Below are 25,577 nucleotides of genomic sequence, written 5' to 3' on the forward strand. Positions count from 1 at the left end.
CAAACAGCCCTGTTGTACATCCTTCAAGTACCCTTTAGCAAGCTAACACCAGGGGCATCAAAGGTCCAGCCTTTGGTAAACTGGGCCACCAACCACCTCAGCTTCAACAAAAGAGGGAGCCAGGAAAAACAGGCTGAATGAATAATACCCGGATCTTACAGCACATTTCATCTCTGATTTGTTTAGCTGTCACATTCAGGAGCACAGGTCTCTGTACAAGTTCTAAAGCAGCATTTTTATTAATTTCATTTGTTCAACAGGTAAGTTGCTTTTCTGACTTAGCACTGCATCTCAGTGCAGGACTATGGAAGGACATGAACTACGTATAAAACGATAACATATAAACATCTGAAGTATAATCTCAAACACCATACAATATAAAAATAATCCCCAGTGTCTACATATGTCAAAAAATAAAAGGTTAACATTTTAATAAATAAAAACTGAAATCTATGCTTTTGAGATTGGAAAGTTGTAAAGTGCTGCATGTTTCCGAGTGCTGCATTGACCTTTCCAGTTTTATATCTACGTATTTCCATGAGTATGGAAGGATGAGCACCTCCCCTGATAAATGGTCTTTTGCAAATTACTGGGTTTTGGCCTGATTCCAGGTTGCACAAGGTTAATAACTACAGATTTCCCCCCGTGTCCTGATGAAATATTTGAGTGTGTAATGAGATAGATCAGACAGACATGTGTTATTCACATCTAAAGAGCCTGGCACATCAGCGATTTCACTTGAGCCCATGATTCACTTCGTGTTGAAATCCAAGGTTCAGTAAGTAAAACCAGGAAAAGGTGCTAAGCAAAACATTAAAACATAAGCCTGGTTTCATCCTGGTGCCACTAGAGGGCACTGCTTGCCCAGCCAGAGCCAGCAAGATGTGAGCACAGTTACTATGAAATTGGCCCTGGTGCATAAGGTTTTTTGTTCAGGCTACATAACATAAAACACTCCACTAATATTTACTTATGTACACATCATTAGTGCAAACATGAAAAGAAAAATAGCATTTTTCTTTCTAATACTTGTCTCTCCCACCCTAGTTGTACACAAGGGAGGAACTGCTTGGACACAGTTGACTAGAAACCAACCTGGGAAGCAAAATCACTAAGAGGAGAGAAAGCATACGTTGGATAAAAAATAGTTTTGCCTTCCCAGCAGAGACATTCTTCTATTAAGAAAAACCCTGGGACTTAAGCACTCTACAAGGGCATGGAAAAAGAGGGAAGCCAGTGCAGCAACAGTTATGGTAGACAAGGCCATCTCCATTAATAAACTATGATGAAATTCCTGGACAGTGCGGACAGCTATGCACACCTTACCCATTTGGTGTTATACTGTCTTAAAGCGAAGAGACCTAGCCTTTGGGAACCATCTGTCTAAAGAAAAACAACCCCCCCCCCCCCCTCCCGAGAATGTTTCACAGAGCCACCGCCCTGCTCTGCAGTAAGGAGGTAGTTCATAGCCGATATGTCCACAAAATTTCAAAGTCCCATTAGGTCCACCATATGGGTTTTCAGGCTGCCTTTGGGGGAGGGGGGTAATGTTCCACCCCAGAAAATTCTCATGTAATTGAAATGGGAGAGGGCACATGGTGCCGAGTGTTTTCCAAAACCATGGAAAATATTTCTGCTTTTACAGAAATCCTTTGGCTCAGTCCATGGTCCCTCCGGACCTTGTTTGCTTTACTTCATGTTGAAACGGGGATCCGTCAAGGCTCCATGACTTGGCCCATGAACAGAACAGATCCTGGAAGAGAAGATGGAAAAAAAAAACTTTAGTGCTGTTCAGGATGACATGGGGAAATCTTAGCTAAGAGAGAGGTGAGTAGAAGAGGGATGGAAGGAAAGGCACAGGGTATCAGCAAAAGGACAGGTAGGGCAGATGCAGGAAAGCTGTGTAGCTGTAGCCATGTTACTGCTTACCTGTTGGATTATGTCTCACTACAAATAGGAAGGGCCTGTCCATTATCACTTCCAAAGGTGCCATTCTGGCATAGACAATAGCAGCTGCAAGAGAAAAGCTGGTGTCAGTCTTTCTTGTATTAGGCAAGGTCATTAAGCAGTACCTAAAAGCACGAATATCAGGTTTGATGCTGATCCTATGGGAGTGGGGGGTTCTCATTTTTTTTCCTCATGTAAATCCCTCCAGCCTAGACAGCACACCTGGAAGTGGGGCACAAATACCCTCACTAGTCTTAAGACTTGAGAAAAGCTTGTTTTCCTTCCTGTCTCATTAGCTTGTAACCTTGGGGTCATCTTCGACTCCTCCCTCTCCTTCTCTGCACATATTCAACAGACTGCTAAAACCTGTCGTTTCTTTCTCTATAATATCAGCAAAATTCGCCCTTTCCTTTCTGAGCACACTACAAGAACCCTCATCCATGCTCTCATCACCTCTCGCTTAGACTATTGCAACTTGCTTCTCACAGGTCGCCCACTTAGCCATCTCTCTCCTCTTCAATCTGTTCAAAATTCTGCTGCACGACTAATATTCTGCCAGTGTCATTATTCTCATATTAGCCCTCTACTCAAGTCACTTCACTGGCTTCCTATCCGTTTCCGCATACAGTTCAAGCTCCTCTTATTGACCTATAAGTGCATTCACTCTGCAGCTCCTCAGTACCTGTCCATTCTCATCTCTCCTTACATTCCTCCTTGGGAACGCCGTTCACTGGGTAAATCTCTCTTATCTGCACCCTTCTCCTCCACCGCTAACTCCAGACTCCGTTCCTTTTATCTTGCTGCACCATATGCCTGGAATAGACTTCCTGAGCCAGTACGTCAAGCTCCATCTCTGACCGTCTTCAAATCTAAGCTAAAAGCCCACCTTTTTGATGCTGCTTTTAACTCCTAACCCTTGTTCACTTGTTCCAGAACCCTTATTTTATCATCCTCACTTTAATATTCCCTTATCTCTTGTTTGTCCTGTTTGTCTGTCCTAATTAGATTGTAAGCTCTGTTGAGCAGGGACTGTCTCTTCATGTTCAAGTGTACAGCGCTGCGTATGTCTAGTAGCGCTATGGAAATGATAAGTAGTAGTAGTAGTTTCTCTCAGTGTCATTCACCCCATAATTTTATATAGAGTGCCACAAGCTAAGTGCTAATTAGGCACCTAATTTTAGGCACTCAAATGGAAGTTAGGTGCCCAAATGGAGGAAAATGGCAGTTAGGCGCCTAAGAAAAAAAAACCACCACTGTGGAGGTGACAAAAGAAGCACAAGATACTTTTATTGGCAATCCATACGATTTGACACGGCCATGTTTCGGTTTACAAGGTCTGCATCAATAGTCTGAATTTGTCATCATATAACTCATAGAATTTGATGACGTGCAAAACCAAGCTAGGGCTTAAGAACCTGCCAAGATGAATTATATAAAAACAAGCTACAGCTTATCCGTGGTTCGAGAAAACTTCCCACTGAAACTGAATAGCGCCTAGATGTCAACATTTAGCTGTCACATATAAATGCCACAGGCTGCCCATTCTTTCGGCACCCCAGTACGGAATACTCAAGTTTGGGTCTGCAGAGCCTGGACATGCTGTTGAGGTGGCACACCGAAGCCCAAGGATGGAGGAAAATCAGCTGCCACTTCTACAATGGGCTGCACCAAGCCCTGAGGGGAAATCCTATAAAGGACACTAAAAATTAGGCACCCTTTTTCTGTGCATTTAGTATTCGATAATGGCAGCTGGGTGCCCAGATTAGGAACAGACCCTAAGTTTCTTTCTTGCACTTTTGCTCATCAATTCTAATTTGTATCTGATACCACCCAGAGATTTTTCTCTCTGGTTTTGTAAGCCACATTGAGCCTGCATGTTTGTGGGGATAATGTGGGGTATAAATACCCCTATTTGTCTGCCCCTATTTGACTGACTGTACACTTTGTCCTTTAGATTGTAAGCTCCTTGAGCAGGGACTGTCCTTCTATGTTAGACTGTACAGCGCTGCGTAACCCTAGTATTGCTTTAGAAATGTTAAGTAGTAGTAGTAGTAAATACATTGATAAATAAATAAGTTGGCATTTAGGCACTTTACTTTAGATACCAGCCAACTTAGGGGTTATTCTTTAACAGAATCTGGGCACCCCTTCAGATTCTACTGCATGACTTATATTCGGCCAGTGTCGTTATGTTCGTATTAGCCCTCTCCTCAAGTCACTTCATTAGATCCCTATCCGTTTCCGCATACAATTCAAACTCCTCTTATTGACTTACGAGTGTATTCATTCTGCAGCTCCTCAGTACCTCTCCACTCTTATCTCTTCCTGTACTCCTCCCCTCGGGTAAATATCTCTTATCAGTACCCTTCTCCACCGCTAACTCCAGACTCCATTCCTTATATCTTACTGCACCATATGCCTGGAATAGACTTTCTGAGCCAGTACGTCGAGCTCCATTTCTGGCCATCTTCAAATCTAGGCTAAAAGCCCACCTTTTTGAGGCTGCTTTTAACTCCTAACCCCTATTCACTTGTTCAGTACCCATGTCTGTTTTATCAGTCTCACCTTAAGTAATTCTCTTATCCTTTATTTGTCCTGTTTGTCTATTCTGGTTAGATTGTAAGCTCTGTTGAGCAGGGAATGTCTCTTCATATTCAAGTGTACAGCGCTGCATATGTCTAGTAGCGCTATAGAAATGCTAAGTAGTAGTAGTAGTAGTCTTTGGGATTCTGGAATCTTGCTACTCTTTGGGATTCTGCACAGAATGTTGCTACTCTTTGGGATTCCGGAATCTTGTTACTCTTTGTCCTTATCTCTTATTTGTCCTGTTTGTCTGTCCTAATTAGATTGTAAGCTCCATCGAGCAGGGACTATCTCTTCATGTTCAAGTGTACAGCGCTGCGTACGTCTAGTAGCGCTATAGAAATGATAAGTAGTAGTAGTAGTCTTTGGGATTCTGGAACCTTGCTACTCTTTAGGATTCTGCACAGAATCTTGTTACTCTTTGGGATTCCGGAACCTTGCTACTCTTTGGGATTCTGCACAGAATGTTGCTACTCTTTGGGATTCCGGAATCTTGTTACTGTTTGTCCTTATCTCTTATTTGTCCTGTTTGTCTGTCCTAATTAGATTGTAAGCTCTGTTGAGCAGGGACTGTCTCTTCATATTCAAGTGTACAGCACTGCGTAAGTCTAGTAGCGCTATAGAAATGATAAGTAGTAGTAGGTTGATTTAGTTAAGCATGCATTACTCTTACCTGTGCTGGCAGCTGCCTTAGTCCCACTCTCATTCACTTCAATTTTCACCTTTTGCAGGGCCTGTGACACATACAATGCCTGTTCATCTGAAATAGTCAAAAGATATAGTGAGGCACACATCCTGGAGTAGCATAAAATAAATCTCTGCTTACACTGGACAACAGAAATATAAGGTAAGGAAAGATTAATTGAACACTAGATAATCTTTCAAAGAAAATGTGGGACCCAGTGTGGTTTGCTATGCCTCATTGGGCATGTAGCTGGATATTGAATTATGTTTTATTGTATTTAATATTGTATTGCATTTTCTTGTATTTGCATTTTATTGATTTGGAACTCACTATACCCTGTGGTTGAGAAAGAGAGAGCTTAGAGCTTGTTTTCCTCCTGAACCAATGTAAGGAACCCCGTTGGATCCAGGAGAGAGTTTGTGGGGGTGGGGTAGGGATGGGGAATGGGGAGATGATGGAAGTGGGGAATGCTAAGGGGGGCAGAGAGAGAGAGAGAAAATAAACTATAATGTAAGTGTTCTGGGCACATCTATCAAAGGACTTTGTGCTTATGTTATATAGTTGGTAATATGATGTTGATTGTACTGTTTTTCATTTTGTTACTAGTATAATTATTGTGATTATTTCTTGGTTGTTAATAAAAATAAATTACAAACAAAAAATAAGAAAAGATCACTGAGCACCTAGGGTTAAATTTGCCACTGCCCTGTTCCAAACGTGTACCTCTCAACCCTGCTTTCATTGCTTACCACAAAGGTTTGTGAAGTCAGCTAAGCTCTCATCAAACAAGTCGGTCATCCCCAAGTTCATTAGCGGCTCCTTTAAATCAACCTTGCTTTCCAGGGAGAATCTGTCAATGACAGGTGACAGCCAGATTAGCACCAGTGTTACAGGAAAGGACCACTAAGCCATCTCTCTCCATTTCAAATTCTACTGCACGACACCATAACAGGGTGCGCCATAGAGACAACCCTATAGATTGCTGTGAACGTGGATGGAGAGAATTTTGTTGGCCACGGGGGGACAGTATAAGAGATGTGCAAAATGAAAACTTATGCACACAAAACGGTGAAGGATAATTCTAGACTGGTCTCTAAAGATAGGCATCAGTTGCGCTTAATACTTATGCATGAGATTGGTGGCATTTACACACATAAATTCTAGGCACAATTCTATAACATGGATACCAAAATCTTTTAGGGCCAGGTTCTAGATATGGTAGCCAGATTTGCGCACCCAGATTTGAACACACTCCCAAGATGTGCATGCAAATGAATTGCTTCATGAGCTCAATGACATAATTGGTTGCTAACAGCCAATTAGTGATGTTAATTGGCACTCATTAATATTTGCAGCTCACTGTGTGCTATAACTCCCATAGCACGTGTCTCAAAAGGGGGTGTGGCTGTGTCAGGAGCGTTCAGAAAAATGGGTCAGCGCGCCTAACGTGGGCACCAGCATTTACATCCGGTTTCAGTGGGCTTTAAGTATGGCGCCCAAAGTTAGACACGAGAACCGCTCTTAAGTGCTGTTCTATAAAGGGCACACACCCTTTACAGAATAGCGCTTAGTATCCGTTTTTTCCGGTGCCTAATTTTGAGTGCCATTTATAGAATCCGGCCCGTAGCACATAAGTTTGAGAGAGTGCATGGGTCATGGGTGTGTCTTTAGAACACATACACAACTTACAGATTACTATAAGTTACACGCACTTGAGGGCACAGGTAGGTGCCAACACCTTCGACTTAGCATAACTTTTAGTGCCTAACTTTAGATGCGCCAATGCCGGCTTATACTTGTATTCTATAATGGAATCTTGGTTCCCAAATGCTGTTATAGAATTGGTATTAAGCACAAGGCATTGAGGTGCGTAATCTTGGTGCTAATTTTATAGAAAACATTAGGAGAAACCTTAAGCCCCCCCCCCCCCCCCCCATCAGTCAAATTGTTTGGCATCATGAGGCTCTACCTGTAGCCTCTGAAACAGGCAGTGCGTGTACTGGGACTGGGAACTGTTTCACTCATGGAGAGAGATTGGTGTAGGTTCTCCATACCATCAGCAGCACCACTCGCATGTTTGAGCAGATGGCAGTAATCCCTGTGTTCCCTGAATGTATCGTACAGGTGCAGGCTCAGTATTTAGGATGGGCTGAAATCACGAGAGGATGGTTCATTGTGTCTAACAACAAGGACACTGAACCTTCAAGTAGAGGATGAGGGCTGAGGGTCTTACTTTGGAAGGACGAGGAGGCGTGTCACTTTTTGCATGCGACTCTTCCAGTGGTTGATAAGTTCTACATCAATGATGTCCGTTAGCGCCGACAGTGGGACCTCCTTCTGGAAGGGCACTGCAATCAGCATGCTGAGCGTCTCCCCGTGGTATGGCAACTCAATGACGTCATAATAGTCCCCACTGGGTGTGACAAACTCACCTAGGAAAACAAGAGTGAAAGTGCTGTGGTTACATGGAGGAAATTATACCGGGCCATGGCATGAAGACCAGAATTTCTCTGATGAAAGAAGCTTCTTAATTCGAAATCCCTGATGCCTTAAACTGAACTATAATGAACACTTCACTCCCCTAACCCCCCACCCCCCCCATGTACCTTGAAATCTTTTAGTTCTTTGCTGGCAGTGAGCAGCAACTCATTTCCCTTCGGGCTGCAAGCCTTTCCTCTGACACAAATTCCTGGAACAGGAAGTGGCGTCAGAGGAAAGGCCCCGGGGCAAGTAGGGGGAAGTGTGTTGCTGCTCACTACCAGAGAAGAAGGATTTAAAGGTGAGGGGGGGTGGGGTCAGGGTAGTAGAGATAAGTGACTCCCTGATCTCCTGGAGGGAGAGATACTGGGAGTCTTCAGCTGGTGGGGCTTAGGGATCCCTGCCAACCACACCTCTGCTGTGCCACTGCTGAGTGGGCCTGGGCCCACCCGTGGCATGCATGTATTATCTAGTTGATTTTTTAAAGGGAACTATTTGTTAGTTAGCATTTGAATGTTAGATTCTTTAAAGTTCACCTATACAGGTGTGTGTTCTTTGCACTTCTTAATTGGGCAAGAAACAGATCTGAGGCTAAATAACATGTATTTGAAAATGCCAGGGTATATGCACTGTTTACTTCCTCATCCTGAACATGTCCTTGAGAGAAGCTCTTTTGGCCCAGCTAAAAGTATGCATGTATTTATAAGAGTTTACCTGGGTAAATGGCTTGCAAAATAATCCTCTTGAAGATTGGTTTATCAGCAGGAGGATAATATAGAGCTAAGGATAGGTGGGATGGGAAGAGTCAGCTAGTTGTGGAACAGAGTTGATTGAGGGGCAGCAAGTGACCTGATAAAATTTGCTGACTTACTGTAGTTGAACTTGGCAGTTTGGGCCATCATGAGAGCAGAGACGGTACTGCCATCAGACTTATGGAAAACCCGGCTGTGTGTCGCCTTCTCAGGGAATGGCATCTTCCACATTCCCTTAAAGTAAATAGCATTGACCAATACAAGGCGTGTGAGCTCGTTCAAGTCGTTTTCTCCCAGGAAGTCAGTGATCATCCCTGAGGAAGAAAGAAAGGAATGAATCAAGGGTCCCCCAGTCCTCGGGCTCTCTGCATCTCCGACACTTATCCACGCCAACCTTTCACTCACACATCCCCTCCTACTCCTTTACACATTCCGCTTTCCTTACATAAGACTGGTTCATGTAATGAGGCACAGAAAGGGAGAAATTCAAAAAGCGGTTAGCTTAACGGGGTTTAAAAAAGGTTTGGACGACTTCCTAAAGGAAAAGTTCATAGACCATTATTAAAATGGACTTGGGGAAAATTCACTGCTTATTTCTGGGATAAGCAGCATAAAATGTTTTGTACGTTTTGGGGATCTTGCCAAGTATTTGTGACCTGGATTGGCCACTGTTGGAAACAGGATGCTGGGTTTGATGGACCTATGGTCTGTCCCAGTGTGGCAATACTTATGTACTTAAGTTCACCCAAGGCAGCAAGAGAACTCCAACTCTAAAATGGCATCTGGCCGCTCCAAATCCATTCTAGAATCGTGGCATAAACCCGCACTGATGCACCTAAATTAAGATGCAATCCTTTATGCCATGCACACATAGCCAATTTGCATGTGCAACTTGTTTTAACAAGCTAATTGGCGCTAATTGGCCATTAGCAAGCAATTATCGGCACTAATTGGCACTAATTAGAATTTACAAGCGCTACTTTCTAAGCGTATTCTGTAAAATGGTGCATGTAAATTCTAATATGTAGATCACAAAAGGGGGTGTGGCTATGGGAAGGGCATGAGCAGGTCATGAGCGTTCCTAAAATTTACACGCACTGTCCCAGAATAGGCCCAATCCATGCTTAAATAAGACATGGGCATTTATACCAGATTGGATGTCATGAGGGCACGTGCATGTTCTGGCTGCGATGCTCTTAGTGCGCGTGGGATGATACTCTATACTCTACTAACTATGAACCCTAATTCAATACTGCTTTGTATTTCTCATCCCGGAAATGGCGATCGCCATTACGGCATAACGTAAGCCACATTGAGCCTGCATATAGGTGGGAAAATGTGGGATACAAATGCAACAAATAAATAAATGTCTGCATCTAAATTTTAGACACAGGGAGGGCTGCCATGCATACACCGCACCTGGCATTAGGTGAGGTTTATAGAGTTAGTACTAAGCGCATTTTTATTCGGTGCTGATTTTTTTGGTGCCATATGTAGAATTCACCCCTTGACTCACTATCTTACAGAATAGCTCATAGTGCTCTTATTCATGGAAGAGGCGCTTTTCTGTGCACTTATATGCGCAAAACACCTGTAACTGCACATGCCCAGTTAAAGAACTGACTTTTTAATATCTTTCATTCCTTTGGCTAGTGCCAGCTTCCAGTCTCAGTGGGGTGTGATCAGCTAGGTTTGGGAGTTTGTGGTTTAAAGATTTCCCCCAACTGCCTTGTTGAATCTCACCACCTAAAGCTGGCAAATTTAGGGCTAGATTCATTAAAGCTCACTGTCTCGTTAGCACCCTCTAACACTTAATATGCATCATTAGAAACTAGGTCTCATGGCATACAATGGGACCTATAATAAATCATGTACATTAATGTCTCCTAGGATGTGGTAATGCGGTAGCACCTTGTGGTACATCTAGCCCATAGTTTGGCAAAAGTAGGGAATCTCTAGAGGTGTTCCTGTGACAGGCTTATGATTTAGCCAGTTGGTGCTGGTGTTCAGTGTAATCCAGCTCTGTTTAGCCATTATTTTTTGTCTATTAGATTGTAAGCTCTTTGAGCAGGGACTGTCTTTCTTCTATGTTTGTGCAGCGCTGCGTATGCCTTGTAGCGCTATAGAAATGCTAAATAGTAGTAGTAGTAGTAGTAGTAGTTAAATGAATAGCAGGCTTAAACCTAACCAGTCATATTTTGTATTGATAGGTTTAGGAAAATCCTTAGCCAAAAAAACACAGCTAGTTTAGGTGCTGCTGAAAATTTGCCCAAAGATAACCAGTTAAAATTAGTTGGTGTTCTGTGCTGCTCAGTTGCTTTTTGAAAATCAACCTAAATAATTTTTTATTTCATTATGAATCATGGTAAGTGAGGCGCTGCAGTTCGCTCACCTTCCGTGCGGAACTTCACCCAGTCGTTGATGATCGACCTTGCCGTCTCCTCCTCAGTGAAGTCCACTTGTTTCACCATCTGATGGAAAGCCCTGAGGAATTTCTTCAGGAAGCCTCTGACCAATTTCATGTCTCTCTGCACAAAGAGGGCATCTGCTGTGTTGACCACATCTAAGTTCAAAGGGCCTGTGATCTCCTTCCGCAACTTCCTCAGAGCTGTGGCCACACCTTTCTCTGCAGGAGGAAAGACATGAATAGTAAACTTGGAAAGGAAATTCTCCTGCTACAAAGTGTAAGAAAAGGTCCCCCCATCCTTTCTTCCTGATATGTCTAAGCCTGATCCATTGAGGAAGAGATGCCAGTATATCTGAGACTGATTCATGAAAATGGTAACCCTAACATTCCTGAGCCTGATCTAAGGTGAGGTGCCAACATGTCTGCACTGGCTTCATCCGAAGGAGGATTCTGACATAAAAATGCTTGATGCATTGGTGGGCGGGGATAATATTTTTGAGACTGATTAGTCAAAAAAAGGGAACACATCTGAATTGAGTCTAACTTAAGAGAATTTGAATGGAACCCCAAAATGATGAGTTCCGGTGTCAATTCCGTAAGGGAAAGAGGGGAAATGGGACTTGATATACCGCCTTTCTGAGGTTTTTGCAACTACATTCGAAACAGTTTACATATATTCAGGTACTTACTTTGTACCAGGGGCAATGGAGGGTTAAGTGACTTGCCCAGAGTCACAAGGAGCTGCAGTGGGAATTGAACTCAGATCCCCAGGATCAAAGTCCACTGCACTAACCACTAGGCTACTCCTCCACTCCTGGGTGCCACGAGTTGGGCATCCCAATGGTGTGTACTGAACACCAATTCTATGACGCCATCTGAGTGCCAAGATGCTATTATTGAGCCTGCAAATAGGTGGGAAAATGTGGGATACAAATGCAATAAATAAATAAATAAATAAATTACAGAATACTAGACTAACCCAACATTGGCGTGCCTAATATTTATGCGCCGTTATGCCTGCCATTTTCTTGGCTTAACTGACTGTGTGTAAATTCAGCAATGGCACATATAGTGTTCAATAAGTTGGGCGCATAACTGGAAGATGTTCTATGCTCCACCCACATGTATGTCCCCCTTACATATGCACGCCATAGCACCTACACGTGCCCTTATAGAATAATGCCTAGGGCAGTAATGTACATAAGTGCTACCTTTTGATACACAAATGTGTAAAAAGAGGTGCCTAACCACAGGCACCGAATTAATAGAATTGCCCTTCAGTTGCCTGTATTGTCTCTTTCTCTTTCCTGTCCCTTCTCTTACCTTCTATCCCATACTTCATGGCCTCCTTGATCTGGCTCTTCGTGTTCCCCTTGGCGCCAATCTGAATCATCGCTAGCACAGCTGCGACACCGTAGGGAGAGAATGCCACATTCCGGTCCTCAGAGGAGTTGACAATTTCCCGAAACACTCTCATGCCGAAGTCTGTGGCAAGCTTAGAAATCTCGGAACTTTCGGAGGGCCGCGGGGCTCCCATGGTGACGGCGAAGACAAGGCATGTGATGGCAATCCCAAAGAGCTTCATTCTGAAGAGAAACATATTTTGCAGTCAGCAACAGTGTTCATATATGATGGATGAATAGGGCTGGGCAGTATCTAGCCAGGAAGATCTTATATTGGGGCACGGACGATATTTCTGGTTAAAGTGGAATTTGTGTTTCATCAATAAAATATATTTAAACACATTGGGGCACGGACATGCTCAGTACGGACATGGGTTTACGGGCATGCTCAGACCAGAGAGGCAGAAGCTTTGCGATGCAAGCGCAGCAGAACAACACGTTTTGGGAGTTGTAGCAAGAACTTTAATTCAGCCCCAAATACTTATGCCTAACGTGGCCACGTTTCACCAAAGGCTGCGTCGGAAGCAAAACTAGAGACACTGTCAACTACACACTTCTCTCTAGTATAGCACTCAAAGGGAATGAGTCCCGCATCAAATTGTTAGGAGAAACTCCTTTCTAGTTTTGCCTCTGACAACTTTTGGCGAAACGAGACCACATCAGGCATAAATATTTTGGGTTGAATTGAATTAAAGTTCTTGCTGCGTCTTCTAATGTGTGTTGGTCTGCTGTTTGTTCTGCTGTTCCCCGTGTTGATGCATGCTGTTTTCAAATGGAAATGGCAGGAAACCACAAAATTTCATGTTTTACTATTAATGCACACCCTTCTGAAAGAGCAAGCATTCTTACTGACATTGCTCCAGTAACAATACGGAAAACAACATGAAAAGAAAATTTTCAAGCTGAACACCCTTAAGCAGGAAGCAATAATTACATACAGTGAAGTTGATGGTTTACTTCCAATTTTCTCACTGTTGAAAGTGGACACCATCTTGAAGGGGAAAACCCGATGAGGCTTGCACCAATGGTGGCTGGTAAGGATAGGCTTGCATTCATTCACTTTCAAGGTCTTTTATTTTTTTAAATTCATTTATGTAGTCAAAACTCTTTGCTATAAATATTTAAAAGCCTCAGATAGAGGCATCTCCTTACCATTCAATAGAGTAAAGTCTTTGTTGTGAGAATCCCCAGTTGAGTAGTAGTGAAGGGAATCAGCTGGGGTTTCTGGCATTGCACCAGGAATGAAACTGGGCACACTAGATGGACCTTGCAATCTTACTTTTCTAAGCTTATTTTTTTCTTTTCTTTTCTCTTTTACTAATTCCTATCTCCCTAATGCATGTTCTCCCAGTCACAGAGTTACGTTGCAGCAAGTTTTAACTGTTCAGACAGGCAGCGTATCTTCCATCCCACCTCGCACCTACATATATTCACAAGCTTCCTGCACCACTGTTGCACTTCTGCTACTGTCTGCATGGGAAACGCTTGAGACCCAAATGCTGATAAAGCATCCTACCTGGTGTATTTTTCCCTCTGGTCCACCCCCACACTCTTCTTTGCTTTCCCAGTTTACTACCTCAGCAACTACAGCTGGCTTACACCATGGGAAGCAAGGGGTTTCCCATCAGATTACATAACATGGAGCTACAGCGTCAGAGAGAGAAAAAGGAGCCACCGTTTCAGAATGATTGGGGGTGCTAAACGCAGCAGAAATTACCCCTCCCTGGACACACTCAAGGAATAAACACCCACAGCCACCCGTAGAACTGGCACCTATCACGGTAACCAAGAATGGAACAAGGAAAAAGAGATGCATGTGCAGGGAACCGGCAGGGGAACTCCACAGGGCACTAGAGTGAATGGGATGCTGAGCACTGAAGAAACTGGGGAGGGAGGGCAAATACTTGACCTTGGCTTTTGTTCTGTGACCTGTGGGTACTGTAGTAATCTAAGTATTCCAGCTGAGGCTGCCTTCTACACTTCCACTGAGACCCCCTCCCCCAAACTTTCTGCTGAGACTCCCAAATATCCCCATTAACACCCTCAAATATGTGTGCCGACCCTCAAATATGTGTGCCGAAATCCCCATAAACCCTGGTTAACCTCCCCTCAATAGCTCTCTCCCCATAGGAGCCAGCTTTGGGTGCCAGAGCACCCCCAGTATTGAAGAAATTCCATGACTGTATCCAGGCACAAGCAATTTCCATCGAATTTAGCATCCCCAATAATTCTGAAAAGTTGGTTCCTATGCCTCTAGGCTCTCCCCATTTTTCCTTTTGAGGCTCCATTCAAATAAAACCCCGACCCTGAAATCTTCCTAGCATTCAAGGTTCTTCTTCTTCGAATCCACCCCTTCCGTGATCTTGCATCCCTCTTCCAGGGTCCGAAGTCCCCCTGAGAGTTTGTGTGAGGGAATCCTGTAGCCCTGCTTCTTACCTGAAGGTACTGATGCTGCTGCTGGGTCTGAGTGTAAGGACTGCGGTGCCCTCCCAGTGAATTCTGGCTCTTCACTAACTGAACTGCTGGCTCCAGCTGTTGTGGACTGCCTGTAGCAAAGTCCTCTGACTTTATATCTATTCAGACATCCCTCCTCCTCCTCCTCCTCTTCCCTCTGGGCAGGAAGTTTCTTAGTAACTGTGAAATGAAATCATCCCTCCCTCAGCCCCTCCTCCCCATTTTTGGCTGGAAGTAACAAAACAGATAACCTCAGCGGCACCCAGGATCTAATGTCAATATAATAAGTTTATGGGCAAGCCATAACAGCTATGACTGTCTGTGATCTGTATAAGGAGTACCAGATGAAAGCACTGCCCTACAGAGACATGCAGTGGACAGTCTCTGTTCCTCGGAGATAATCTAACCAAGGCATCCCGTGTAAAAATCTAGCCACTGCTTCTATCACCTGTCTTATTGATTCTCATAGGCATTATACCAAGGCATGATGTCAACTGTACTGTATGGCAATGGGCCTTGCTGTAGTGTCACACTGTATCTCGCTGTGTGGCATTGTGCCATTCTGGGGGGTCACGTTGTACTTCACTGCTGCAACACCTATAGGGAGAGAACGTTACATTTTGTCCTGGTGCTACTACTACTACTACTACTTAACATTTCTAGAGCGCTACTAGGGTTATGCAGCGCTGTACAATTTAACAAAGAGAGACAGTCCCTGCTCAAAGAGCTTACAATCTAATAGACAAGTGAGTGGTCGGTCCGATAGGGGCAGTCAAATTGGGGCAGTCTGGATTCACTGAACGGTAAGGGTTAGGTGCTGCTGTTTGGTATTGTGCCATGCAGTGGTGTCACACTGTACCTCGCTGGGTGGCATTGTGCCAATCTGGAGAGTTAAAATGTAAATTGCTGCGACAACACAGGGAGAGAACGCCCCGTTCCAGTCCTCAGTGCTGTATGGCAGTGTCACACTTCCCCAGATTCCATAGAAGTCACAAAAACGTGGGCGTTCAATCAATAATTGGAGTTAATTGGCAACAACTTGCATTTGTGCGTGCATCTGCCCTGGTCACTATTCTAGAACATCAGTGCCTAACTTTTCTAGCTAGCAACCCTAAAGGGGTGTGGCCACGGGAGGGGCATGGGCAGATCAGGGGGGGGCGTTCCTAGATGTAAGGTGTGAATACTATCATTTGTGCACTCAACTCCCGAAAATTAGGCGCTAGCATTTATACCAGGTTTCATAGCCACCGAGAGGGGGGGCAGGGGGAACAAAATTCCCCGGGCCTCAAAGAGGGGCCCGGTGCCGCAGTCCCACCCACCCTCCGTTGTCGACCGTCTGCCACCAGGCCGGGCCCCCTGCATTGAAATCACAGCGACTCTCACCTCCGTGTGAAAGCGCTGCAGGCAGCAGGGCAGCAGATCGCCTCCCTTCGGTCCTCCTTCCCTCCCTGTGTCCCGCCCTCGTCTGAAGTAACTTCCGCGAGGGGGGACACAAGGAGGGAAGGAGGGACGAAGGGAGGCGATCCGCTGCCTGCAGCGCTTTCACACTGAGGTGAGAAGCGCTGTGATTTCAATGCAGGGGGCCCGGCCCGGGGGCGGTGGAGTGGGGGGAGCGGTGGCGACCTCGGGGGGGGGGGGGGGTGGAGAGAGGGAGCGGCGGGGTCGGGCCCCTGGGCCCAGCCCAGTCTCTCGGCGGCCCTGCCAGGTTTGAGCAGTTGTAAATGCTAGCGCCTAAGGCTGGGCATGGGAGTCCGCTGTAAGCATTATTCTAAGTAGTGCGCTCTGCCCTATATAGAACAACTAGTCTAGCGCAGATCTTTCCGGTACCTAATTGTGGATGCCATTTACTGAATCCAGCCCACTGTGTCTTCCTGCTGCTGTAAGGCATTGTGCCATGCTGTGGTTATGCCTTGCCTGTTTGATACAATGTTATGCGACACTGAAGCATAACATTATGGCCTCTTATTGTAGCATGGCATTGTGTGTTATACCGTAACTTACCGCTTATGATTATATAACAATCACAACAAGCTGACTTTTGAGAACAGCCAGCGCCTGGAGGAACAGACTTTAATGCAGCTAAAACCACCAGAGCTTGGCAATTGCTATGTTACAAATAAATTAAAGGCTTAAAAAAAAAAAAAAAACTACACAGTGCCAAAATTGTTTCATAAGATGGTCAGAGAGGATTGTAGAAGCCTGCTGCCTGCTAGGATGCATGCAAAGCCACTTTCTCTCTCTGAGAATCTTTCCTACCTAATTCCCAGACGACATCACAATCGTAATCTTATGCGGTTGTGATGTCACAGATGCTAGACTGTGACATCACTGAATGAATGCAGGCGACGGAGAATAGGGTTCTTTTGCAGGCGGAATGTTTCCAGATATTTATACAATGGCGTGGATTTTGTAGAATTTAGGTCAGTTTTATGAAGTCGCAGACGGGATCAGATTCAGTAAATGGCGTCCAAACCTGCTGTAAATGCTGGCACCCAACTGTTGGTATTTGGGCAGAGGAATGGCAATATTCTATAACTCCATATGCAATTTTTTGGAATGCCCCTAACCTGCCCCTGGCTACACCCCGTTTTTGAGTTGTGAACTAGGAGATTTAGGTGTACGGGGGTTATAGAATTAGTGTGCAGGAAGATGCACACTTAAAATCTAATTATTGCCAAATACCTGCAATAATTGATGACATCAATTTATTGCTAGTTAATAGCTTGTTAGCTAATTAATTTGCATGCACTTCTTTGATCTATGTGCAAAGTTTGGCTTCTGACTATTGGCCTTCACACATGTCTCATGAAATCCCATGAGAGTGCCGTGACCTCAGGAAATGGGGACTGTGACAAGTTCATGCTATGTCTGCACAACCTGTCCAGTCTATTGAGTGAGTGGCTAGGCTGAGTCTCGAATTTCCAGCATCTCATTTCACCCCCTGGATCTTTTTCTCTTGTCTCCTCCGTTTTTTTTCTTGCACTTGGAACTGATGTTGTGAGCTTCCTGTGGGATGAGCAAGGCAGGCCAGCGTAGATTACACTGCAGGGATGGAATGTTGGGAAAGACCTCACAGAGTTCTGGTGAAGTAACGCCATTCTGTGAACATCTGGGACCCCTGATTATGCCCAGCTATTTCTGGATGTGCTAAGTTTCCAACCACAGGTCACCAAAAATAGAACGTTTCTTGGTCATCCTTCCGTTTTGTGTTTTCCCCTCACTTTCTGTGTGTCTTGTTCTTCCTTTATCTCTGTATATTTATTAATAGTAATACTAAAATATTTTAATAATAACAGCATTATTTGATTCCCTAGCCAAGGTGAATCATTGAGGGAAAAATATCTAGGATAAATATACTGAAGGACCTTTACATTTGTTTTTTTTTGGCAGTTGAATTTCCTAGGAAAGTATCACTATTTATGTCAAGAGCAAATAACAAACCAAAAAATTTTTAAAAAGGGGGAGGAGGAAGAAAACTGATAGGGAAGAAAAAGTATTTTTTTTTCTGGGTAAATATTGGAGTTTGTTTTGGTGGACAGATAACATTTGCCTTTGATTCAATTACTTTGCTATATGATGTATTAAAATCACAAATCCATAGTTAACATATACACTGAATAGTTTATTGTAATAATGGCTTATCTGGAGGGCTTATTTACTGAGCATTTTTCCAAGCTGCACTGGTGTGGGCAGAGGTGAGGAGTGTTGTTTCTATCTGGTGCAGTGGCGTAGCCACAGGTGGGCCTGGGTGGGCAGGGGCCCACCCACTTAGGGCTCAGGCCCACCCCAACAGTAGCACACGTTTAGTGGTAGCTGGTGGGATCCTAAGCTCAGCCAGCTGAAGACTTCCCCCCTGATGGTAACGAAAACGCTACTCTCCATGATACCGGCACCTGCGCATGTTCAGTTTTCAGCGCATGCCTGCTGCAGACTGCCAAGGTGTGGAAAGAAGCGTTTTCCCACCAGCTGAGATATTTTTTGGGTGGTGGTTGGGAGGGGGGTGAGAACAATTGGTGCCCACCCACTTCTTCCTTTGCCCCACCCAAAATCTGTTCTCTGGCTACGCCCCTGATCTGGTGCTTCCGCAGGGTGCTGCTGACACTCCTGACCATCCACAGTGCCCACTCTTATCCCCTCCTTTTTCTGAGCCCCATTTTCTTTACTCCCCTCACTATCCATGGGCCTCATTGTTCATTTTCACTCCTGCCTGGCTGTCCTGGTTTCTTTACTTTCTCCACTATCCACAGGACTTATTGGTCACTCTCACGCCTGCCCGGCTGTCCTGGCTCCTTTGGCTTTGAGATACTTGGATCTGCGTGTTTTTCCCATAATCTTGTGCTTCTGGCTAGTCATCGTGATAGCTGTTCGGCATTACAGATATCGCATAGTTCCAAGAGCCATGTGGAGCTGAGATTTGGCAGTCAGTGCCCTGCCTGAGAAAGCTGCACAACTTCTGCTGGAGCAAAATAAATCTGTGCTGTGGCTGCAACTTAAAAGGCAGCTAAGGTAGATGACATAATTCGAGTGATAATTGGTTTAAACCGATATTCTCCTTTGGAAAACTCCAGGTACTATATTTGTGGGCAAAAATTGGTTTAAACTGAAAACGAAGGTCCCCACCAATACTGATATATATTAGAACAGTAGAAATGCCATGCTGCGCAGGTTTCCCTTTAAGCTGTGCATGCGTGTGCGTGCACACAGGTCAGAAAGCGAGTGCACACACCTAGCAATGAAATGCACAGCATTTTTGCTGGCTTTATTGTCAACATAGGCTATACCACACACATCGAGTCAAGGCTGAAAATTTGTACACAAACTGACGGATTCTATATATTGCATCTAGCATTCCGTGCTGAAATCTAAGCATATTACATAACAATGCGCATAACCTAGTTGGCTTATCAAGCCAGTCAGCATTTTTAACAGCACTTAACAAGCAACAATGAGCACTAATTGGCAATAATTAGAATTTACGTGCATAACTCGCTCAGCATATTCTGTAATGAACTGCGCCTACATTCTAAAGCACACAGTTCAAAAGGGGTGTGGCCATGGGTGGGGAAATGGGCATTTCATGGACGTTCCCAAATTTACACTCCTTGTTAAAGAATATGGCCCAGTCCACGTAAATCTATGCAGAGGGATTTACGCCACATTTTCATTGGTGTAAATGGAGTCACATGGTTTTAGGTGCTGGGATATCAACTAAGCATATTCTGTATACCGTGCCAAAATCTTATAGAATACACCTAGGTGGAAATATTTTCTGCATGGATTCTTTAAGCACAATACATAGAATCTGGCCTAAAATGTTTTTCAAGCATACGTGGGCCAGCAAACATTCGAGAGAGCATTGAGGCTGCCTCAGGTCACTGGTGTATGGAACCCTACATCCTAGGTTCAACAGTGGCTAGTTCAGGTAACTTGGAAGGATCTGGCTGATCCAAATGTGGAGAGCGAAGGAGTAGCCAAGGGGTTAGAGTAGCTGGCTATGAACCACCAAAATCAGTTTTTAAATCCTGCTGCTGCTCCTTGTGAACTTGGCCAAATCACATATCCCTCCATTGCCTCCATGTAGGTGCTAACTTATGTAATATTTAATAAGGCTTGATATGCCACCTTTCAAATTAAAATCTAAGCAGTTAACAATAAAACAGTAAACTAAAAACACAAGTAAGAAAGGAACTACTAGATCTGTATAGAATAACAGAAGCAGAGCAAAGGAACGTTAATACAACAGATGCTGCCAAGACAGGAACCCCTGGACAGCATCGTCTGCCGCACTGTGATCTTCCCGAGAATGCCAAGGAGAAAAGATAGGTCTTCAAGGAAGAAGGGAATTTGAGATAGAAAGTTCAGATCGGATACTACTACTACTATTTAGCATTTCTATAGCGCTACAAGGCATACGCAGTGCTGCACAAACATAGAAGAAAGACAGTCCCTGCTCAAAGAGCTTACAATCTAATAGACAAAAAACAAAGTAAGCAAATCAAATCAATTAATGTGTACAGGAAGGAGGAGAGGAGGGTAGGTGGAGGCGAGTGGTTACGAGTCAAAAGCAATGTTAAAGAGGTGGGCTTTCAGTCTAGATTTAAAGGTGGCCAAGGATGGGGCAAGATGTAGGGGCTCAGGAAGTTTATTCCAGGCGTAGGGTGCAGCGAGACAGAAGGCGCGAAGTCTGGAGTTGGCAGTAGTGGAGAAGGGAACAGATAAGAAGGATTTATCCATGGAGCGGAGTGCACGGGAAGGGGTGTAGGGAAGGACGAGTGTGGAGAGATACTGGGGAGCAGCAGAGTGAGTACATTTATAGGTTAGGATATGGGAGGGGAGAGAATTCCAGAAGTGAGGGGCGAGCCAGAAGAAGACAGAGTGAGGTGTCAATTCAGGGACGAAAACAGAAGATTGTGTACTGCCATTTAAATGTCTAAAGTTAGGCGCCTAATTGACCCCTAACTTGGTGTGTATTATATAGAAATAGGTGGTTAGGGCCGATCTGTGCCAAGCTTTGTGTGCCGGACTTACACCTGTTTCTATCAGGCCTAAGTCCGGCGCATACACACGCACACATACATGTACACGCATGCACAGTATCCTGCCGGCATGTGCTTGGGGATTATGCAGTCACCGCACATCAGACTGGGTGAGCTCTCAGGCTTCTGGAATTTACGGCATCAGGGCTGGCAGTCCGCCTTCTCCCCACAATATTTCTTCACACACGTTTGTCATTCGGGGGTCCTACAAATTGTTGATCACCGCGCTCAGCCTGAACAGGGAAAGATGGATCAGCGAAAAGCCTGAGCTCATCTAACCCCATCCTTTTCTCCCTCATTTGCTGACTTCTGTCCATCTGCCTCTCTTTTTCTTTCTCAGTCATGCTCAAAATTTATTTATTTAATTTCTTTCACTGATTCTTGTTTGTTGACTCTCGGTACTATTGCTTAGTATTTTTTTAGCGCTACTAGGCTTCCTCCGTCTTTTCCTCTCCCTTTCTTTGGAATGTCTGGACTCTGCCAGATAAGTCGTCTTGTTTTCTGTAAAAATATTTTCAGTTCCTTATTTAGATTCAAGATTTAGGCAGCTTTTTTTTTTTTGTTCTGACAGGTCATTCATACGTTGCCAGAGAAATACGTTCAGGAGACAGCTTTCAGACTATCAACATTGGGAGAATGTAAAAGGATATGGGTCATGAATTTGATACACTGCCTTTCTGTGATACAACTAAGCTGATTAAGACTTACTATATACCAGTCATTTCTCTGTCCCTACTGGGCTCAAAATCTGTTTTGTACCTGGGGCAATGGATAGTTAGGTGACTTGCCTGGGAATCGAACCCAGTTCCCCAGTTTCTCAGTCCACGGTGCTAAACCTTAGGCTACTCCTCCATTCCTGCAAGGATGCTGTCTTTGTTCCATGTTTCAGCACAAAAGTGTACACATGCTTTTGTATAGAAACTAACTGGGGATACAAAAGTGCCCATAGACATCTGCATATGTTCTGTGTGGGCACATTTCGGTTTGAAAAGGCAATCCAAATGCATTATCTGCGTCTTCCAGATTTAAAAAAAAAAAAACAGCTGGGAACATATCCTCTGGATGTGAAACATGCTTACTGTTAGCTGTATTGATGGAGGGTAATTTCCACAGGTCAAATGCTCTTTACCCACGTAAATAGATTGGGGAATTGACTTGTAAGTGGTAAAAAGGAAGTACAGTGCTGAAATTTGATGTGTTATTGCAGACACATAAATAAGACACATACAGAGCACACACAAAGTTACAAAATGGGCATACTCTGTTTTTCCATTCTTCATGACACAATGGGGTTCTCCCTTCCCCATCACTTTCCACCCATAATCAGGAAAAGTCTGCCATCTGCCCCTCTTGTGTAACAATCTTAGCCAACAAAGGATAGAGATAAGAAGACTGATTCACTGTTGACACAAGAGCTGGCTAAAGCTTATTCATACTAGGTCCTGGGGGAACCCTCTGCTACTTTGGTATGTCACCCTAGGTCAGTCTGTCTGGTTTTATTTGTTTGGATTTAACTCGCACCTTTTTCAGTTGTAGCTCAAGGTGATTTACATTCAGGTACACAGTGGGTATTTCCCTGTCTCCAGAGGGCTCACAATCTCAGCTTGGAGAAGAGACGGCTGAGGGGAGACATGATAGAGGTATATAAAATATTGAGTGGAGTGGAACAGGTGGATGTGAAGCGTCTGTTCACGCTTTCCAAATATACTAGGACTAGGGGGCATGCGATGAAACTACAGTGTAGTAAATTTGAAACAAATCGGAGAAACGTTTTCTTCACCCAACGCATAATTAAACTCTGGAATTCGTTGCCGGAGAACATGGTGAAGGCGGTTAGCTTAGCAGAGTTTAAAAAGGGGTTAGAAGGTTTCCTAAAGGACAAGTCCATAAACCACTACTAAATGGACTTGGGAAAAATCCACAATTCCAGGAATAGCATGTATAGAATGTTTGTACGTTTGGGAAGCTTGCCAGGTGCCCTTGGCCTGGATTGGCCGCTGTCGTGGACAGGATGCTGGGCTCGATGGACCAGTGTGGCATTACTTATGTACTTATGTACCCAATGGAGGGTTAAGTGACATGTCCAAGGTCAAAGGGAACTGCAGTGGGATTTACACCAGGCTTCCAAGGTTCTCAGCCTGCTGTTTTAAATATTAGGCTACTCCCAGCATACAGGATGGACATCAGCTGAGACCTATAATACTTGAAACATGTGACATTGCGCAACTTTTACTGTCTTTTTCCCATTACACAGATGGTGGGGGCCTGTTTACAAGAAATGCTTTCATATATGTTCGTTGGGCCCAGGTGCAAAGGAAAAGAGACTCATCGAAACATTAAAAAATAAGAGTCATGAAACAGAATTAAAAATTACATTGCAGCACTGGAGAAATAGAAACTGAAACAAAATATGAGAGATGCACATCTTCTTTTAAGCCAACAGAGAGAATCAAAGATTTCCCAGAAAAGAATGAGTTGGGAAAACCTGCATCCATCTTCAGGGAGAGGGGAGAAACAAGATCTATAGCAATAGCAGCAAAATATTTGGGATCCTGTGACCAGGCCAGAATCATATATGATTGGAGACAAGACTGAGCAGGACTTTTCAAAACTATCGCTTTATTTTTTTAATGTAATTGTTAGTATTATATAGCGGGACAGGAAAATACCTTCTGTACCTGAATGCAACTTACCTTGGAGCTAACTACTACTACTACTATTTAGCATTTTTATAGCGCTACAAAGCGTACGCAGCGCTGCCCAAACTGAAAACGGCATGTGCTAAATCCAAAACCCTTTCCTATTCTCTCCTCCCCCCTTTTCTTTTATTAACCTCTCTGGGGGTAATTTTCAGATAGCTGTTTGGCCACAGGATAGAAGCTAGTATTGGTTTAATGATTGGCAATGAGCTTAAATGTGAGTAAAATGTAGGGTGATGCATGCGGAGTGCAGAAATCCAATGGAGCTCTATGTAATAGGAAGAGAGGCTGATTTTTGTTTAAATTATGATTTATTTACCGTCTTTTTTGAAGGAATCACACAAGGCAGTGTACAATAAAAATATAAGTACATAAGTAATGCCACACTGGGAAAAGACCAAGGGGTCCATCGAGCCCAGCATCCTGTCCACGACAGCGGCCAATCCAGGCCAAGGGCACCTGGCGAGCTTCCCAAACGTACAATCAAGCCATTGTGACATCACTAATGAGGTTGGCTCTTATTGGTGGAATGAGCCACTATGACATCACAATAGGTTAAATCACTGCTCTATGTAATAAAAGTGAGCCAAGTAGAGGACATAAGTACATAAGTAATGCCACACTGGGAAAAGACGAAGGGTCCATCGAGCCCAGCATCCTGTCCACGACAGCGGCCAATCCAGGCCAAGGGCACCTGGCAAGCTTCCCAAACGTACAAACATTCTATACAATCAAGCCATTGTGACATCACTAATGAGGTTGGCTCTTATTGGTGGAATGAGCCACTATGACATCACAATAGGTTAAATCACTGCTCTATGTAATAAAAGTGAGCCAAGTAGAGGACATAAGTACATAAGTAATGCCACACTGGGAAAAGACGAAGGGTCCATCGAGCCCAGCATCCTGTCCACGACAGCGGCCAATCCAGGCCAAGGGCACCTGGCGAGCTTCCCAAACGTACAAACATTCTATACATGTTATTCCTGGAATTGTGGATTTTTCACAAGTCCATTTAGTAGTGGTTTATGGACTACTTATCCTTGAGGAAACCGTCTAACCCCTTTTTAAACTCTGCCAAGCTAACCGCCTTCACCACGTTCTCCGGCAACGAATTCCAGAGTTTAATTATGCGTTGGGTGAAGAAACATTTTCTCCGATTTGTTTTAAATTTACTACCCTGTAGTTTCATCTATTGCTCAAAAGCAATAGATAATTACAGAAGTAAAAATATTCAAACAAGAATACAAAGTATGGCATAGTATACTACTTACAATTTCACAGGCAATATGTACAGACAAGAAGAGAGACCTCCAGGTAATAATGCCTGAGGATTTCAAGGTGGTGAAACAATGTGACAAGGCAGTGACCAAGGTCAGAAGAATGCTCGGCTGCACTGAATTATGCAAAAGGGGCCGAGAATGTCTTGCCTGTCCATCTGTCTGTCTGGGGACAAAATAACTCTATAAAAATTTAACGGAATGGGATGAAACTTGACCTAAGAGAAAAACTGGTAAAAGGACACAACAAATGTAAAAGTGGTCCACATCGGACTGGGGGTTCAAGACAACTAAGCCCCCCCCCCCCGCCCCTCAAACAGTCCAATGCATTTCTATAGGAGAAGGCGTTCCAG

General features: G+C 44.1%; 1 protein-coding gene across 1 annotated transcript; it reads right to left on the reverse strand.

Annotated features, from left to right (window-relative positions):
- Nucleotides 1-210: 210 nt before the first annotated feature.
- Nucleotides 211-14,782, reverse strand: SERPINE1 (serpin family E member 1). The gene is made up of 9 exons (XM_030187923.1): nt 14,692-14,782; nt 12,176-12,438; nt 10,838-11,071; nt 8,565-8,759; nt 7,449-7,647; nt 5,965-6,065; nt 5,204-5,290; nt 1,930-2,013; nt 211-1,753 (listed from the first exon to the last, which is right to left on the reverse strand). The coding sequence occupies exons 2-9, from the start codon at nt 12,435-12,437 to the stop codon at nt 1,716-1,718; spliced, it is 1,200 nt and encodes a 399-aa protein (XP_030043783.1). The 5' UTR covers nt 12,438; nt 14,692-14,782; the 3' UTR covers nt 211-1,715.
- Nucleotides 14,783-25,577: the final 10,795 nt, after the last annotated feature.

This window comes from Microcaecilia unicolor, chromosome 14 (genome assembly GCF_901765095.1).
Source record: "Microcaecilia unicolor chromosome 14, aMicUni1.1, whole genome shotgun sequence".
NCBI lineage: Eukaryota > Metazoa > Chordata > Amphibia > Gymnophiona > Siphonopidae > Microcaecilia > Microcaecilia unicolor.

Excerpts from the sequence above, each read along its gene's own strand:
- SERPINE1 (XM_030187923.1), bottom strand. The coding sequence starts at position 12,437 with ATGAAGCTCTTTGGGATTGCCATCACATGCCTTGTCTTCGCCGTCACC. Across the intron at positions 7,648-8,564 it reads AACTGCCAAGTTCAACTACA|GTGAGTTTGTCACACCCAGT; the intron begins GTAAGTCAGCAA and ends TTGTTTTCCTAG. Across the intron at positions 5,291-5,964 it reads TGACTTCACAAACCTTTGTG|ATGAACAGGCATTGTATGTG; the intron begins GTAAGCAATGAA and ends TGACTATTTCAG.